Genomic DNA, 16,915 nt, shown 5'->3' with positions numbered 1-16,915 from the left:
ATGCTTGATGACAATCAGGGTAATTCTAGACAACTTTTTAACTCAATTAACAAATTGTTGAATCATAAAACTGTCTCTCATGTTACTGCTTCTGATCATTTCTGTAACAGATTTCTGGTTTATTTTGTCACCAAAGTTGAAAATGTTTGTAGAGGCTTTTGTACATACACTTCATTATCTTCTACTGCTGTTTATATTCCTTTTTATTTTGGTACTAAGTTCTAAATTCGAAACAATTGACTCATATTCTCTTTTAGCAGAGGTCTCAAAAATGAAAGCAGCCACTTCTTTACTAGATCCCATACCATTTGGTCTGTTTCAGTCATGTTTTGCTTCTTTGTGTCCCTTTGTTCTGAGTATCAACAGCTTTTAAAACCGCTGCAATTACCCCAGTGCCTAAAAAGTCAAATATTGACTGAGAACTTCACTAATTTCTGTCCCATATCTAATCTCCCTTTTCTTGCTAAACTTATGGAGCGAGTGGTTGCTTCTCAGTTGATCTCTTATTTAACTGAAAACAATCTCTTACATCTGCAATCAGGCTTTTGTAAATTCCATAGGACAGAAACAGCTCTGGGTCACCAATGCATTGTTAATCGCCTCAGATTAAGGCTGTCTTTCAGTTTTGATACTACTTGATCTCAGTGCTGTTGATCACTCAATTTTAATTACTTGTCTTGAAACTGTTTTTGGGGTTCTACCTTTTTGATTGAAAGCAGTTGCCATGGGTGGGTTTAGATCTGATTTTAATGTTGTGCAGTCTGGCGTCCCCCAGGGGTCAGGTTTGGGCCCTCTTCTTTTTAATATTTACGTTTATCTTCTTGGCCAGCTTTTGAGATCACTTGGCCTAAAATTTCACTTCTATGCAGATGATACCCAGATCTACATTCAATTTAGAACTAATGAAATTGTGCTTGTTCATTTTTTTCTGAGAGTATTTCTGAGTGTACAATAAAAGAATAGATGACAGATATTTTCTTCTTGTGAAAAGACTGAGATATGCTTGTTGGTTCACCCTACCAACTACACAAAGCAGAGCCGGTCACTCTAACTCTTGATGGTTCAAATGTGGAGTTTCAAACAAAATTGAGGAATCTATGAGTGATTTTTGATGTCAATCTAAAGTTTGAGCCTCACGTTCTGAATACTGTTAAAATTTCTTTCTTTCATCTTAGAAATATTACCAGATTGCGTCCAATGCTGTCGTTTACTATTGCTGAGAGATTGATAAACACTTTTGTGTTTTCCAGTATTGATTACTGTAATGCCTTGTTAGCAGGTGTGTCAAAAGCTACCTTAAACAGAATGCAGGTTTTGCAAAATTTGGCTGTCAGAATCCTTACTAGAACTTGTATACGAGACCATATTACCCCGGGTTTGAAGTGTTTGCACTGGCATCCCATAGTTTTAGGGTGGACTTCAAAATTTTGATGCTTACTTACAAGGCTTTGCGTGGGTTGGCACCTCAGTATTTGATAGAGATTTAATTCTATATACTCCAAGATTTTTGTTTTTCGGAAACTGGTCTTTTAACCGTTCCTTCAACTCGTTTAAGATTAATTGGAGACTGGGCTTTTCTTCATTGGCTCCAAACTTTGGAATTCTCTACCGATTGAGATTAGGCAAGCTAAATCTTTTTTTTTCAGTGGCACGTTACACTTCTCTGTCTAAAAATCATCTTTAAGTGAAATCAAAAAATGAAACATGGTTGTCCTTGCAATTTGCTTTATTAAAGAAATGTTAGCAGGTTTGAACATGTGACTTTTTGCACTGCAATCCTTTCTTGACTTCTGTTTATTTGTTTTTGGTTTAAACAAAAGTTTTAGCTGGGTTGTTGTTAGTAAAGACCATGAATCAGACCTTAGACACAACTTTCTCATATAAAAACAATATTGTGTGTCTGGAATCTCCCATGGTAACTTGGTTTTGCAAAGATTTACATTTTGTATTCATCTTTACCCTCTTAAGACCCGAGCTTTGGTTTGTCTATTTTTCAGATTTCTTCCAGCTATTTTGGGGTTATTAAGAACCAATAAATATAATAATCAAATATTTTTCTTTAACCTCCTAAGACCTGGATGTCCACATAAGTGGACATTAATTTTTGGAACCTGTTGTACACAAACATGGTCAATTACACTGCTTCATGTTCTAAGAAAAATGTTTGGTTATTATATTTATTGATTCTTCCTAACCCCGAAATAGCTGCTAGTAATCTGAAAAAAAGACAAATCAAAGCTCGGGTCTTAGGAGGTTGAACATAAAGTAGTGCAATCGTCCACGTTTGTGTACAACAGGTTCCAGTTACACAGAATTAAATATTAAAGTGCAAACAACCAAAAAATGTGATGTCCACATATGTGGACATCCAGGTCTTAGGAGATTAAAGTCTTTGGTTATGAAAAGTTCACCATGGAGACCACTACACCAATAGAATCCTTTTATATACAATTTGCTCTTGATGCTTTCTACTTCATGACACCTTCAGGGTTTCATCTATGAAGCATATTGACCTCCTTGTCAAATCAAATCCATCACCTCTCTTGTTGTTTGTTGAAGGGTGAGCTCAACTGATCATTATCTGTCACTATTACTAAGTTGTGAAATGTATGTCACTGCCTATTTTTATCCATCACAGTTTTTTTTATTTAAATTCCCCAATATAATGACCTAATTACACAACGCAACACTTCACAAAACAACACAAGACATGAACATGATATATGGAGCATAGGTGTCAGGACTCCAACCAGATGGCAAAAATCTTCAAGTACAGTAGAGCAGTGGTTCCCAACCTTTTTCACTTCAAGGCTTCCTAGTTGCCCACAACAATATTTGAAGGCCCCCACTCACTCGTTTTTTTCCAAATAAAATTACCTAGAACTTGGAATGACTAGACAGATGTATATGGCCAAACTATGGCCACAACTAAAATGGCCAAAAAAATAAGAAAAATCTTGATTTTAGCTTGTTTTGTCCAATTTTTGATCATTGTAAGTCATATTGAGGTCCCCTTGGAAATCTGCTGAGGCCCACCTGTGGGCCCAGGCTCCCTGGTTGGGAAACACTGCAGTAGAGGAATTTAGACTACATGATTTATCATAAAACACAGGCCAATGATAGACCCAGAGCATCAAGAAACACTAAAGACATGTGTGCACAACAAAAATCAAAGGTCAAGACCCAGGGCATACGTTCACAATTTTAGTGAATAATTGAACAATTACAAGCATTTTTTGTGAAGGAAATATGCAATATTAGTTAATGCCATTGAAGGTAAATGAGCATAAAGTTATTGTTATCGTTGACTACACTTCACACCACAGGCTTGCTCCATTGCCTCTAGGGTTCTGCTCTTCATCATCCTCTTCCTATTCATCTGCCACCTCTCGGGAGCACTCTTCCTCCTCGTCTTCCACCACTAGCACACTTCCTCCTTACCTATCACTTCTCACACACTACTCGCTATCTACCAAATTTTTGGCCACTGAGCATTTGGTTCAGAGAATGAAGTTTAGTGTTTTAGCAATAAAGAGAAACTTTCTTATGTTTAATGTGAAGAGATACAATCTTTCACTGAACTTTTGATTATTTGCTCAAGAGAAACTGGAGAAACACATTTGTAATGACATGTTTTTATATTTGTGTGCTCTGCAGATCATTGACGAGGAAGACACACAGTTTATGACCAACTGTCCTCCAGCAGTGACAGAAAGCACTCCGCGCAGAAGGACCAGAATACAGGTGTTCTGGACAGCGCCTCCCTCGGGCAGTGGCTGTGTACTTCTGAAGTAAGTCATTCCATCTGTTTAGGGGGGTTAAATAAGTGGATCCAACAATCTAGTGGTGACCAGTTTGTTTGAGCCCTCCAAAAACTCTCAGAGCAGTTCATTGTGTGTATGTGAACAAACCAAGTGATCTCAGACCCAACTAAAAGGACCTTTAGTGTTTGAAAAACTGCTTTCCTTTAAAAAAATTTACAATATAGAATTTAAATATAGACACCTTTTACGTTCCTCTTGACCAAATTTGGCACTAATTCTGATGTCAACACATTTAGTCGCGGTTTCCCAGGCAGGGCTTAAGCCTAGTCCCGGACTAACTTAAATGTTAATGTTGTCTTGATCGAAAACAACTTGCTCTGACATATCTTAAAATATATCAGTGCATATATTCTCAAGATGCACACCAGTAGTGTTTATTTATAAATTGTGCTTTTTAAAATCACTAAAATATCCTAATTTAACTAAGGCCTAGTCCTGTTTTAAGATAATCCCTGTCCGGGAAACCACCACAGTGTATTAAATTACCTAGGCAAATAATAAAATTCCCACATATGTATGCCTCTTGATGGAGTCTCCATGTTTGTTACTGTTGGTGTCAAGGACTCTGCATCCAATTAAAATCTACAGTATTTTGGCACAAAGTCATATTTCACTAGGCAAAAGCTAGACAAATTAGACAGTTGCAAACATGGACAGCTGACATGCCCTCAAATATACAAACAACCCTATGCAAGTTAAAAGAGGTCTGACTATATTTAATATGGCTTCACTTACAATGAGGAGATACGTAGTGACATCTTTTTTTAAATAGACATTTCATTTCAAATTTCATTACAACAAACCCTCTGTCTGTTACAGTAAACCCCACATATGGGGTAAATTTGCACATTCTGTCATTCAGTGTAACTATATAAGAACGGTATAGGTCCCACAAACAAACTTCTGTCACGATGGGTTACAGGAAGCAGGACGCAAATGCAGAGTTCACAAAACTGGTAAACATTCATTTCAGAAACAACAAACAAAACACGAGTAGCATACAACGGGCAGGTAAGTAAACACAGGAACAGGTAAACGTAGAACAGGTACAGACGTGAAAATAGCGATAATGATCCGGCAGTGAGTAAGACAGAGACAAGGGTATAAACACATAGACTAGATAACAAACAGGTGGGATGAATCAGGTAATTAATCAATGAATGTCCAGGTGACGACGATCGGAAAAGAAACAAATTATTCCACTGAGTGCGTAAACATGCACGGTCCTATGCCAATTATACTTAATAAACTGATAACACGTTGGGGTCATGTAAAAGCGTAAAATGGTTTTCTTTAATTGGGGAAAGCCCATAAACAGCGTAAGCAAAAACCGATTGGCACAGGTAGTTTTTTGCTCATTACGCCGATTTCGCGTGGCATGTAAACACCTTACCGGCTTTCTTACGGTTTTTGTCCATGTGTGCATGTCTCCGCGTATAAAAGATAAACGTCACACACGGAAGTAAGCGCAAAGTAATGTATAAAAGTCTCCGCTTGACTAAAGCAGTTGGCAGAGATATTGTGAAAATAGAAGCTAATGTTACATTTACAGGTTCTGCAGACACGAGAAGAGATACAACAATACTGCTGAAGACAGATATGCCGTTGACTTTTTGAATGACTATTGTGTACTATAGGTGGTGACGTCACTGCCTGCGAGAAAACTGATAATTCTTCAAGTCCCATGTAAACGCAGTTGTCTGCATAGCCGGCTTATTGATTTGCATGTAAACACATGAAAACTGTTTTCTGTAATAAGCAGATTTTTGATAGTTATCCGCTTATTCTGTGCATGTAAACATACTCATTGACTAACCATGACAGTACCCCCTCAAAGAGTGGATTCCAGACACAACCACCCAAACATAAACAAAAGTCCAGGAGGGTGAGTCTGGGGGGGGGGCTTGGAGGCAGGGAGCCGGAATGAAGCCGGCAGGGCAGGAAGCAACCATCTTATGGACCGATCCAGATGACTCGACCCTCCTGGGAACCGACGAGGATCCTATCATCCTGGGAGTCAACTCCCACCATCTCGGGGAGATGGGCTCACACACGGTAGCGACAACCCTGGGGAAATAATCGGGCGTGGTGTCCGTTCTGAACCTTGAATCGAGCACGGCGGTGGACCTCCCAGGAACCATACCAGACGACTCCCAGAGGAACTAACTGGACCGATTCAATCCTTGCAGGAACAGGCTTGTGTGTCGCGGCAACCACCCTGAGCGTGAGACAACTAGCTTGAGCCTGTCCTGGAGTTCTGAGCGATCTCTCTCGGCCAGCTCCAAGGGACATCGGGACTTCGAAGCTTGCAGATCCCGATGTCCACTACTCCTCCTCAAAGAAATTTCAGGGAAAGCTCTCCTCCTCGAACTCACTGCGTCCTTTAATGGCCCGATCATTCTGTCATGCAGGAAGCAGGACACAAATGCAGAATTCACGAAAACTGGTAAACATTTATTTAAAAAACAAGAAACAAAACACAAGTAGCATACAACGGGCAGGTAAGTAAAAACAGGAACAGGCACAGGTAAACGTATATAAGAAATAGTGACAATCATTTGGCAGTAAGACAGAGACAAGGGTATAAATACACACAGACTAGATACAGTAACAAACAGGTGGAATGAATCAGGTAATTAATCAATGAATGTCCAGGTGACGATGATCGGAACAGAAAAAAAACATGACTCGGACTAACCGTGACAATTTCAAGTGTTAATTTATAGCAGAGATATGTGTGTTGACTGTGTAAAAACATGATTAATCAAACCCAAATCATTTTTAAATGATTGAGCCAAAACCAAAAAGTGTTATGATGTGCCCTGCTCTCCCCCACTGATATGCTTTAGGGTCATGAAACTCTAAAACACGCCAACAAACTTATTGTTAGTAATCACTTTTATAGAATGGCACACAGAAATATTCCTATTACCTAACAGATATCAAGGAATATCTGTCAAACTAGGCTTTATAAAAGCAAAATAAAAGTGGTCAAGGTCAAATTCCTTGTTTAGTCAATCAGAAGTCTGTAAGGTGTTTTCCACCTGTCAATCAAATGTGTCAATTAAGGTTAAACTTGAGTTTGTTATGTGAGAGTGGTGTTTTGCTATTGTTGCTTTTTACTATGGTAATACTTATCTACTCAAGGTCAGGTCAGTTCACTCTCCTGGTTTGCTGACATCAAATTGTTTATTATGTTTATTTTGCCTCACCTGTGACATTGGACGGAGTTCAAATGTAAGCAGCTCAGCAGTTTTTGTATTGCAAATGTAACATACTGATGACCTGTGTGTATTTGTGGATTTTGAATGTGAAAAAAGTAAAAAGTGAACATACTGTAAAGCCAGAAATATGCCCCAAAATTAAGATAACGTAAATCAATATAATGAGAACATTGTCCCATGATAAAATAGTTTTTTTATTTTCAATTTTTTTTTATCTTATTGGACTGAGCAGTCCAAGCATCTGTCGTTTGAAATGTGTGCCACTACAACACGCTGCATCAAGCATAAAGGTCCTCAGAAGGAAATTAATAACCTCAAGGACTGTTTAAAGTGCTTCATGAGTGCAGTGAAAACATTCCCAGGTTGGTATCAAACTATCTGGATGAACTTCCACCTATTGGTTTTGGTAAGGTGGTTTCGGTCTTGGCGCTATTCAGTAAAGTAGAACAGCTGAACCGGGAGTGCTTGAGAGAGAGGCCCTGGAGGTTCAGGCAGGTTTGAGTGAGAACTTGAGAGTGGCTACAGTGGTTTTTAATCGCGGGGTGATGGCTATTGAGAAGCTTTGAGGATCGCCGGATCGTGCACATGAGGCTGGTTCAGGAGAGAGAGTTGCAGGATTCAGTAGAACGGGGGGAGGGACAAAGCCCACTGCCACAGTTTTCAGCCTGGAGCATTGTCATGAGGAAACGGATACAAAAGCAACATAAGCCCCCAAATGTAACTGGGCAGGCCTTTACTAATATATATGTCTACATATATCAGATGACATTTAATAAATTCAGACGTGACCAGAGATTGGAAAAGTAAACACATTCTTTCCTCAAGTAGAAGTACAGATACTCAGGTTGAAAAATACTCTGGTAAAAATTAAAGTACTGACTACACTTGTTTACTTAAGTATAGGCTCTCACATGTACTTGAAAAGTATCCATTAATACTACATGTTGTAGTGTCACGCTGGTAACTGGACCAGCGAATGAATCAGCTTACGAAGCAGCTTACTACTCTCAACTGTTTAAATTCAACAATGGCAGTGATTATTCCTCATCTCTGGTCTGTGACAAAAGGCACTTCTCATAATAATTTATTTTTAAGATTTAACAAAACATTACATATACATATTACATATGTTAAGACAACTCTTGACTTCCTAACCAATTTATTTTAATTCCCTTACAATTGTTTCATACTCAGATCAACAGGTTTCTTCAAAATAATAATTTCACACAGAGACATAGGCTACTGCCTACCTGTGTGATGTGCCAGTGTCAAGAGATGTGTGTGCTGTGCGGACAAGACAAATCTACCGACATGATATTGTTATTTAAAAAATACACATTTTAACTTAAGTAACGAGCCTGCTTTGAAAATATAAGAAGTAAAAAATACAGATATTTGTAGAAATATGTAAGGAGTAAAAGTAAAAAGTCAGAACAATAAATAGTGAAGTAAAGTACTGATACCAGAAAAGGTACAGTAATGAAGTATTTCTCGGGACGTGAGACAGGGCAAATCCAAAGCGTGAACAATAATAAGGCCTGCATGAGATCCACGCCTACAGATATCTGCAGAAAAATCCACATATTTCCACAGATTTTAGCTTCTGTCATTGACAAGTATACACACCAAATGTATGCATATGTCTGAGCAGCTGTGACAGTTTATAATGAGAAAGAGCACAAACTATTTGATATGAGATTTCTGAAATAAAACTTATCACAGAGGAGACCTTACCTGTCTCTGCAGATTACACAACATGACAGACAGCACTTGATCTTTTTAAAAATATTCCCAAGCCAATGGGGCTGTACCTTTTCAAAAAAGTACACGTTTGTACCTAAAATGTGCATATTGGTACCACAAAGGTACATATCTGTACCAAAATGGTACATATTAGGACCTTTTTAATATGTACCATCCAGTGACAATTTTTGTATCTGGGTCATTTTATAGAAATGTCCACTTTTGGTATGCCAAAATTCACTTCTTTTTCTAACATTTAAACTTGGACCGTTCATTTGCGCAACAATGTATTTGCTATAACAATGAAAATATTTAAAAAACAATCAATCAATCAACAATGATAAAGAAAAGTTGAAAGCACCGACTCTTAATGCTATTTTATGCAAAATAACTACATGAATAGCTTTCAATAAAGTTTATCTATAAATAGTAGTCACTGTTGTTACTGAACTTCATTGGTGTCAGTGGCAGAAACTGCTCTCTTTGGAAGGAAGTGGCACGTAGCTTGCAAAGACTTCTGTGCCTCTGTGAAGCTCTGATAAACCCCTCAACAGTGGTGCCGAACAGACCGGATGGAGAAACATGTGAGTTGAGGAGAGTCACACAATCTGCCTTGATCACTATGAGGTTGAGCCACAAGTGCCGCTCCAAGACCACAAGGCTAGCCAAAGCACTGCTGACCGCTTGGGCGGCGATCTTCGTGGCGCACAGAGCCAAGCTGCTGTGCAGGTCTTCAAAAAACATAGGATCCGGTCCAGACTCGTCCATATTAAGGAAGAGCTTAGCTTGGTAAACCTGCAGTACTGTCTTTGTGCGCAGGGCGGACGGTGCGTGGACGTCAGTGGTATATGACTTGGATGCCAAAGAGGAAAGAAAATTGCACAGTTTGAATGGGTGGTTCAGCTTCAGTCTCCAACCACTGGCTGATGAAAGGCAGAGGTGTGCAGCTACCGACTGTTTGAGGGGTGGGTGCCTCGAATAGCCATGTTCATCCATGCTGTTGACCACCGACAGGACCTGGGTGACAGAGGTGTGAGCGCGAGTGGGGTGTGAACATCACCGGAATTGCCTGCTGCTAGGGCGTCTTTGTCCGAAGCAGCCCAATCCTCGTGTTCAGAGGCAGAAGACATCAATTCCACAAGCTTATTGGATCCGCCAAATGAGATGATACCACTGGTGCATGATGGGAGGCACTGGTCATTGGCTATTAAAACTGATTTACCACAAAAAGAAGAAAGTCTACAACGGCTGGGCCGGTGTGAGCTCATCAACAGATCACCGTGCAGGTTCACAGCCCTGCTGTTTCTTCCATCTCAGCATGAGAGGGACCGGTGGGGGAGCATGGGAAGTGGTGGCGCAGAAGGTGGTGATTTGGGCACGCAGCACAGCGAGAGGAAGGCGTTCGCAGTGGTCACAGCAGGAATCCGTGAACGCTGTCTCTGATTTTCACAGATGTCAACCAATAGACTTTAATCGTGGCATAAAGAGAAGTTTCCCCCAAACGTCAGCTGTTGACGCAATGTGAAGTGAACTGTATTAAAAGGAAACCTGTTTTTGACCTTAATAAAGCACTTTCCTCTGTACATGACTGTGGGATTGAGCACATCTACTGTATGGTGTTTGGATTTATAGAAAATTCATTAAAAAACAATTAATGCCAAATTGATGTTTCAAGAAGGTGTAATTCTTCAAATAACATATTGTTTCATTTTGAAATATGAAATTTTGTAACCCTAAAGTGTTTTCAATTGTACTATTTCTGTAAACGCTAGGGACAGATTTTTTTTTTTAATTTCCATGGAATAGACTTGTATTATTGTATATTTAGACATTTAACCCTAACCCTAACTATTGACAGTAATAATCTAATAAAACAGTATATACTTTTCTGCATCTATTAGATTTACAGGGTCATATTAAACAAGACATTTAAAAGAAGAAAAATACTGTATATAGAATAGCAGGAGTTTGGAGGGAATTTGCAATTATATGAAGAACGGCAATATAAAAAGCATAGAGAAATTGTAGCAACATCAAGGGCAAACTAGCACCACACACCTACATATACATTATATATATATATATATATATATATATATATATATATATATATATATATATATATATATATATATATATATATATATATATATATATATATATATATATATATATATATATATATACACACATATATTTAAGCAATATCGCTCGAGTAGGAGTGTGATATAGCTCTATATCATCACGGCTGTGATTAGGCCAGAGGCACGAGGCCGCAGGCCGAGTGCCGGAGGCAATCGCAGCCGTGATGATATAGAGCTATGTCGCACGACTACGAGAGCGATATTGCTTTTATACAACAGTTTGACGGCACACGTTTGAAAAACGAAAACTAGAAAACAACAACGGAGTTATTTTAAAAGCCTCTTTGTTTGAGAACTACTTCTTCCGCCACGGATTTGAGGGCGGCCAGAATGACAGGTAAAACTTTCGGCTGCTTTGAAGCTCATAACAACTCAATGGACAGAAAAGCCGTTACTTTATATTACCGTTTCTTGGTCACAAAGTGTAGTTTTAAGATTAGTTCAGTCGAGAATGTATATGTATTATATTTAAATCTGCAGTCGATTAGTAAAGATAGCGCCTGTTTGAACGTTTGCTTAGTGAGATTCGGTACGAATGAGAACCAAAGCATGAGCGGACATCAGTGTTCACTCGCCCCGCTGACCACCGCCCTCTCTGGGCTACATTTCTGACAGAGATACCCTGGCTCTCATGTTGGCCTTGTTTGTTTATGATCGTCAACATGAGATCAAATCAGCAGTATTTGGTGTCATGATCAAACTATTACTTGTTTTTTAATTCATATTTAGTGTATTTTGTGTTGTTATTGTTTTGGCGCGAGGTAAAAGTTAATAAAACTACTTGTATAACGTTACTATTGCTTTCTCATTTATTCTTAACGTGATACGAGCACTCGATTATTATTATTAAACTTTGTTCTTGTCAGTACTATATAAAACGGTTTTTTATAAGTGTCAGAGATATGTTTTTGCATGCTGCTTATAAATATACCAGTGGTGATATCTCATAACATGTTTTAATAGTCAGGTCACGATAAAGTAAATTATCAATGTCCACATTTAAAAGCTGCGTTGCTTACCTGCAGTTCCACGGTGTTTTCGCGTTCTGATAAGAAATATAGCTCCAGAAAAAAAACGAGTGTCTATATTCCTCTTTCCAAGTGTTAATCGTCCACACGATGTGACAAGACATTTCTCCCATTAACTGTAACGTAACATCCAAGAGCGCTGATCTTTGACGGAATAATACTTCTGATTGGGGATTCACAGACTGATTTATGAGCTAGTAAACTAATGAGACACACACACGGAGAGTGATTCAAAACAGCGCGTCTGTGTTTTTCCATTCAGAGATGAGCCTGCTTAGGACCTCCATTCACTAGGTGGCGGAATGATACGAAAGGTGAAGCGGTTACAGTGCCGATATCAGCACAATATCGCATAGGTCTTAGCCAATCAGATTCGAGAACCAGAAAGAGTATATGTGTGTATGTGTATATGTATATGTATATGCCATACCATAAAGATGACTACAAAATGCAACTTAAAAATTTGTTTTGTAATCAGTCTTTGTGGGCAGATCATCTCTTGTGGACGGCAATGACAGGATACAGATATGTAGGCAGAAGGAAGATATGGCTGTAGCCTGCATGCCCTTGTTTTTCCAATGGAAAGTCTTCTCAAACTAAGTTGTTCACCTCATAACTTCATCAGTCTTGCTGTCTGTAATAGAGGTGCTCACAGGAGACTCCACTCAAGCTCAAATTTTTACCTCTGGAAAAATAAAGTGTGTGTTTTAGTGGTCAGCAAATAAACAATGAAAGCAGAGACAGAGTGCATGTTGTAATTCAAAAAATGACATGGAGGATCAAACCAGCATGAGCGATGAGGAGATGTGCTCGAGGCGGATAGGACACAGGCAGAAGAAATGGATTGTGGGTAATGAGTGGAGACCTGCTGTGAGGGTGTAAAGTGAAGTCTTGAAGGGATGCTGGCAGCAAAAACATTCTGTCAAATCAAACCTTTCTGCTTCTCCTGTTTACTGCAAACAGTTTTCCAAGCAAGAGCAAAAGAGTGAAATACTAGCACGACATTGCAAATTGTAAAAAACAAAGACCATTCTGTAATATGTCAAATTGCTTATCATACCTCTATTTTAACTCTATACATGTGCTTACAAGAAAATATGCATGCTGTGCGATGTAACATCCAGTTCAACAGCCACTGGTAAAATAATTACAGTGCAATTATGCTACAAGTTTTGCGGTTTCAAAGTTCACTGTCTAACTTGCATAACGTCTGGTGACAATACAACACTGACCTTATGGAGGGTTGTACTCTGGGTAGATGTGGGCTCTTGAATATGTATTTTAGCCTTGAGCACTGGCCTGAGAAGATCACACACGCACACACACAGAGGTGATTAGCATCAACTGTGTAAAAGCAGGAAAGTGAGTCTGCCCTTAATAACATCTCATTGATAGAATTTAAATTGGATGTTAAATAACCATTACCGCAGCTGATTGCCTGGCCAGCCCTGGAAAGTAAGGAGGCTTTCTGTCAAAGCCGCTCTCCTTCAGATATGTGAAATTGGGGTGAGATTGAATTAGAGCATGGACAATTAGTGTGGCATCGTCAGTACCTTTACATGAATAGGGTGGGGGTCTGCGTATTAGGGTTTTTGTGTGTCTTGGTTCCATTGGCTTTTGACACATCGGGGTCCTTCACTACTCCTCTGACTCAATGGTTTTGATGGTGAATCGTGTTTGAGCCAGTGATGTAGGTTTCTTTTGAACATCTCTCAAAAGTGTACAAAAGGTGAGAAATGCTGCCTTCTTAAAGGGGCAATGAATCTGTTGATTTTATTGGTTTATACAGTTGTCTGAGGTCTACTTATGATGTTCACATTGTTTTTACATTCAAAAACATCAAAAGCAATAAGTAATAAGCTATTTTGTAACATGGATTAGTGGCTTTCTGGAGAAATGGTGTAAACGGACGTAAACGTCCACTGCTATGATTGGATAGCTTCATTCCCCTTCATTACATGTGGGGAAATGTTTTAAAAACATTAATGTGTAAAAATAGCAGCCGAACACATATATGTTTGACCCACAAAAGATTCTGGGTGCTAAAGATGAAACACATAAATGACCATACGTAGTATAGTAAAGTAAAACAAAACTTTAAACTCGACGTGATTAAATTACCGTATACAATACTGTAAGAGTGCATCAGAATCTAAACTGCGGCTGATAAATCCTTATCAATAACTTTGTATATTTCTATTGTGCTTGTGAGGTTGCTTTTAGATACACGTAACGTTACATACCACAGTTATATGATAAAAAAAGCTTTGTTGAGTGTTGGACCGTTCAAACGCAACTTGCCTAAATTACCGTATACAACACAGTAAGCGGGCATCATAATCTAAATTGCGGCTGATAAGTCCTTCCTTATCACTAACTTTGTATATTTCTACCATTATATTACCGTCCTATTGTAATATAATATTACAATATTATATTACAATATAAGGCGCTATTGTTAAGTGTTGCACCTTTATTAATCGTTTAATGTTTTTAGTAAATTAAAACGTGTTTAGACACGGATGTTACAACAGACATATCAAGCGATCTCTTAAGCAATAGTGAAACGCAGTAACATTAGCTTAAATAAAGTAAAATGTTTTACTTACTGTGTATACTGCTGTGTCATTTTTGTCAGATCCAATATAAGTGGTGCTTTTAATGTTGATGTTGCTAGTTTCTCTGCAAATCCACCATCGGTTTCTTTACAAATGAATCCGTGGTACACAAAGTAAACAAACACTCCGCACGCGAGCTGGAATTTCTTTAAAAACAAACTTTAACCACGCATTCCTAATTTTATGTTCCGAGCCTCCGAGTTAAGGTTATACAGTGTCTGTGTTCTTCCCAGACGGTTCTTCCACAACCGAACACTCCTTGGGTACTTCTAACAGATCACCGCGTCAAAATAAAAGTCTCTCAGGAAAAATTTATTTAAAAGTCATTTTGGTTACATTTGACAATCTTTAAAGACATGTTTATTGATTGTTGAGACACTGCATGGTTTGCTCAGCCCCTGGCCCACACGCGTGTCACGCGAAGCTGTGGGCAGAGCTACAAAAGTAGTCGTTATATTTTGGGTTTGGGGAGGGGTTTAAATTCTAATCTGACATCATATTTTAGCTCATTCCTGAATCGATTGTTTTAATGGCTTGGTGCCAAAAACTGTTATTTTTCAGTAAAGAGGACATTTTCAGTTCTCAAGCTGGCAGGATGTTCATTTAAGTATGATGACCTCTTATATAACAGAATATCAAGTTAAAATAAATTATTTGATTCACTACCCCTTTAATATTCTGAGGTAGGGGCTTAAGTCATTTCCCGTGATATCTCACAATCTGTAGGGTTAAGCAGCTGTTGGGGAAAAATTAAACGCTGCCAGATGGAGCGGTTGAAATCATGTAACGTTTTGAGTTAATTTGCACCTACAGTAGAGTGACTGACAAGCAGATTGTATTTGAAATAAGTTTGTCTGTTTATGTTTGCATGGCTACGGTGTCAAGGTAAAGTGAAATTAGTTTTACTTTACACAACTGTGAATAAAAAGTTATGAAAGAAGTGCGCGCGCGTGCGTGCGTGCGTGTGTGTGTGTGTGTGTGTGTGTGTGTGTGTTTTAGTACACACATCATTTATCTCAAAATAATGGAAAAAATAATCAAAGAATAACACTTGGGGGTCTCTTAATCCTTTCTTTTTACAGTATCTCTGTTCTCATAATCTATTTTCTTTAAAATGACAATATTTGGCACATTGTATAATTGGACCGTTTTCAATCTTCTCTCTTGTCTTTTCAATTACACAGGCACTTTAAATATCTAAACAAACTCAGTGATAACCTCTTCACATCAATCTATAAAAGCAGATGAGAGGGAGAAACTTAAGTGACTGAACTAAAGAATCAGTGCATGAAGGTGAACAAAAAACTATTTTTTACAACCAAATCCACCACTTCAAACCAAACCAAGTAATCTGATTATATAAGCATTAAGTTGAATTTTGCAGATAAATGTAACCCCATAGTCAATATTGTATAGCTGTTAGTTGAAGTTTAGATATGAGTTAGTCTTTCACTTTTTGATTGTATTTATTAGTCAGCATTTTTGATTTCTCACAGTATAATGACCCTTTAAGTGTGGTTGACTAAAAATGGCTGGTTTATAAATATTCCTTGTCATTTGGATGTGAACCACATGGACTGGCTCCAGCCCTTGGTACCATAATGCCAAGCCTGTTCTTTAGATGAGAGCTCTGTGTTCCTCTCTGTAAAAGGATGAAGGTTTTTTGTGTACTCTAAGATTTTTCAAGGCTGTTTAAAGACCTCCATGGTTGCCACAAGTATTTCAGATGGCACAGTGTAAACAGGCTGCACCAACTCCTTAAGCTATGTTTGCGGTCACTTATCCGTTTTTAATTACAACTGCTTGACCAAAGTCTCTCTCGCTTATGGTTTCTGTGAACCGACTTTTTCTTCAGTGTCTATTTCAATCCAAAGAAACAGACTGAAAAAACTTGATTTGAACAAGATGATTTTGGGTTTATGCTGGTTTTATGTTTCCCAGCAAAACTCTGGTATTGCTGGTTGTCCACAAATGATTGTTGTATTGAGGTTGGTCCATTGTAAGACCCATACAGGTCAGTAGGATGATCAATCAATGTTAACCTCCTAAGACCTGGTGTGTACACATACGTGGACATCACTTTTTTGCACCATAATACTTAATTCTGGGTAACTGGAACCTGTTGTACCCAAATGTGGACAATTACACTGCTTCATGTTTAAAGAAAAATATTTGGTTATTATATTTATTGGTTTTTCGTAACCTCAAATAGCTGGAAGAAATCTAAAATGCAAGCCAAACCAAAGTGCGGGTCTTAGGAGGTTAAGATCAAAATAATTCAGTTAGGTAATGAATAAAATAATTTATTTAAAAATATACCTAGAATATATATTT

General features: G+C 38.3%; 1 protein-coding gene across 2 annotated transcripts in view; it reads left to right on the top strand.

Moving 5' to 3' along the window:
- spon1a (spondin 1a) overlaps positions 1-16,915 on the top strand; it is a 157,222-nt gene that overhangs the window by 15,047 nt on the left and 125,260 nt on the right. For both annotated transcript variants that reach the window (XM_055174182.2, XM_055174183.2), the window contains exon 3: positions 3,658-3,791. In XM_055174182.2, the coding sequence (XP_055030157.2) occupies positions 3,658-3,791 (134 nt within the window). The remainder of the gene's footprint in view (positions 1-3,657; positions 3,792-16,915) is intronic.

The sequence above is a fragment of the Misgurnus anguillicaudatus genome, chromosome 15 (genome assembly GCF_027580225.2).
Source record: "Misgurnus anguillicaudatus chromosome 15, ASM2758022v2, whole genome shotgun sequence".
NCBI classification, from domain to species: domain Eukaryota; kingdom Metazoa; phylum Chordata; class Actinopteri; order Cypriniformes; family Cobitidae; genus Misgurnus; species Misgurnus anguillicaudatus.
This window is presented reverse-complemented; position numbering and strand designations above follow the sequence as displayed.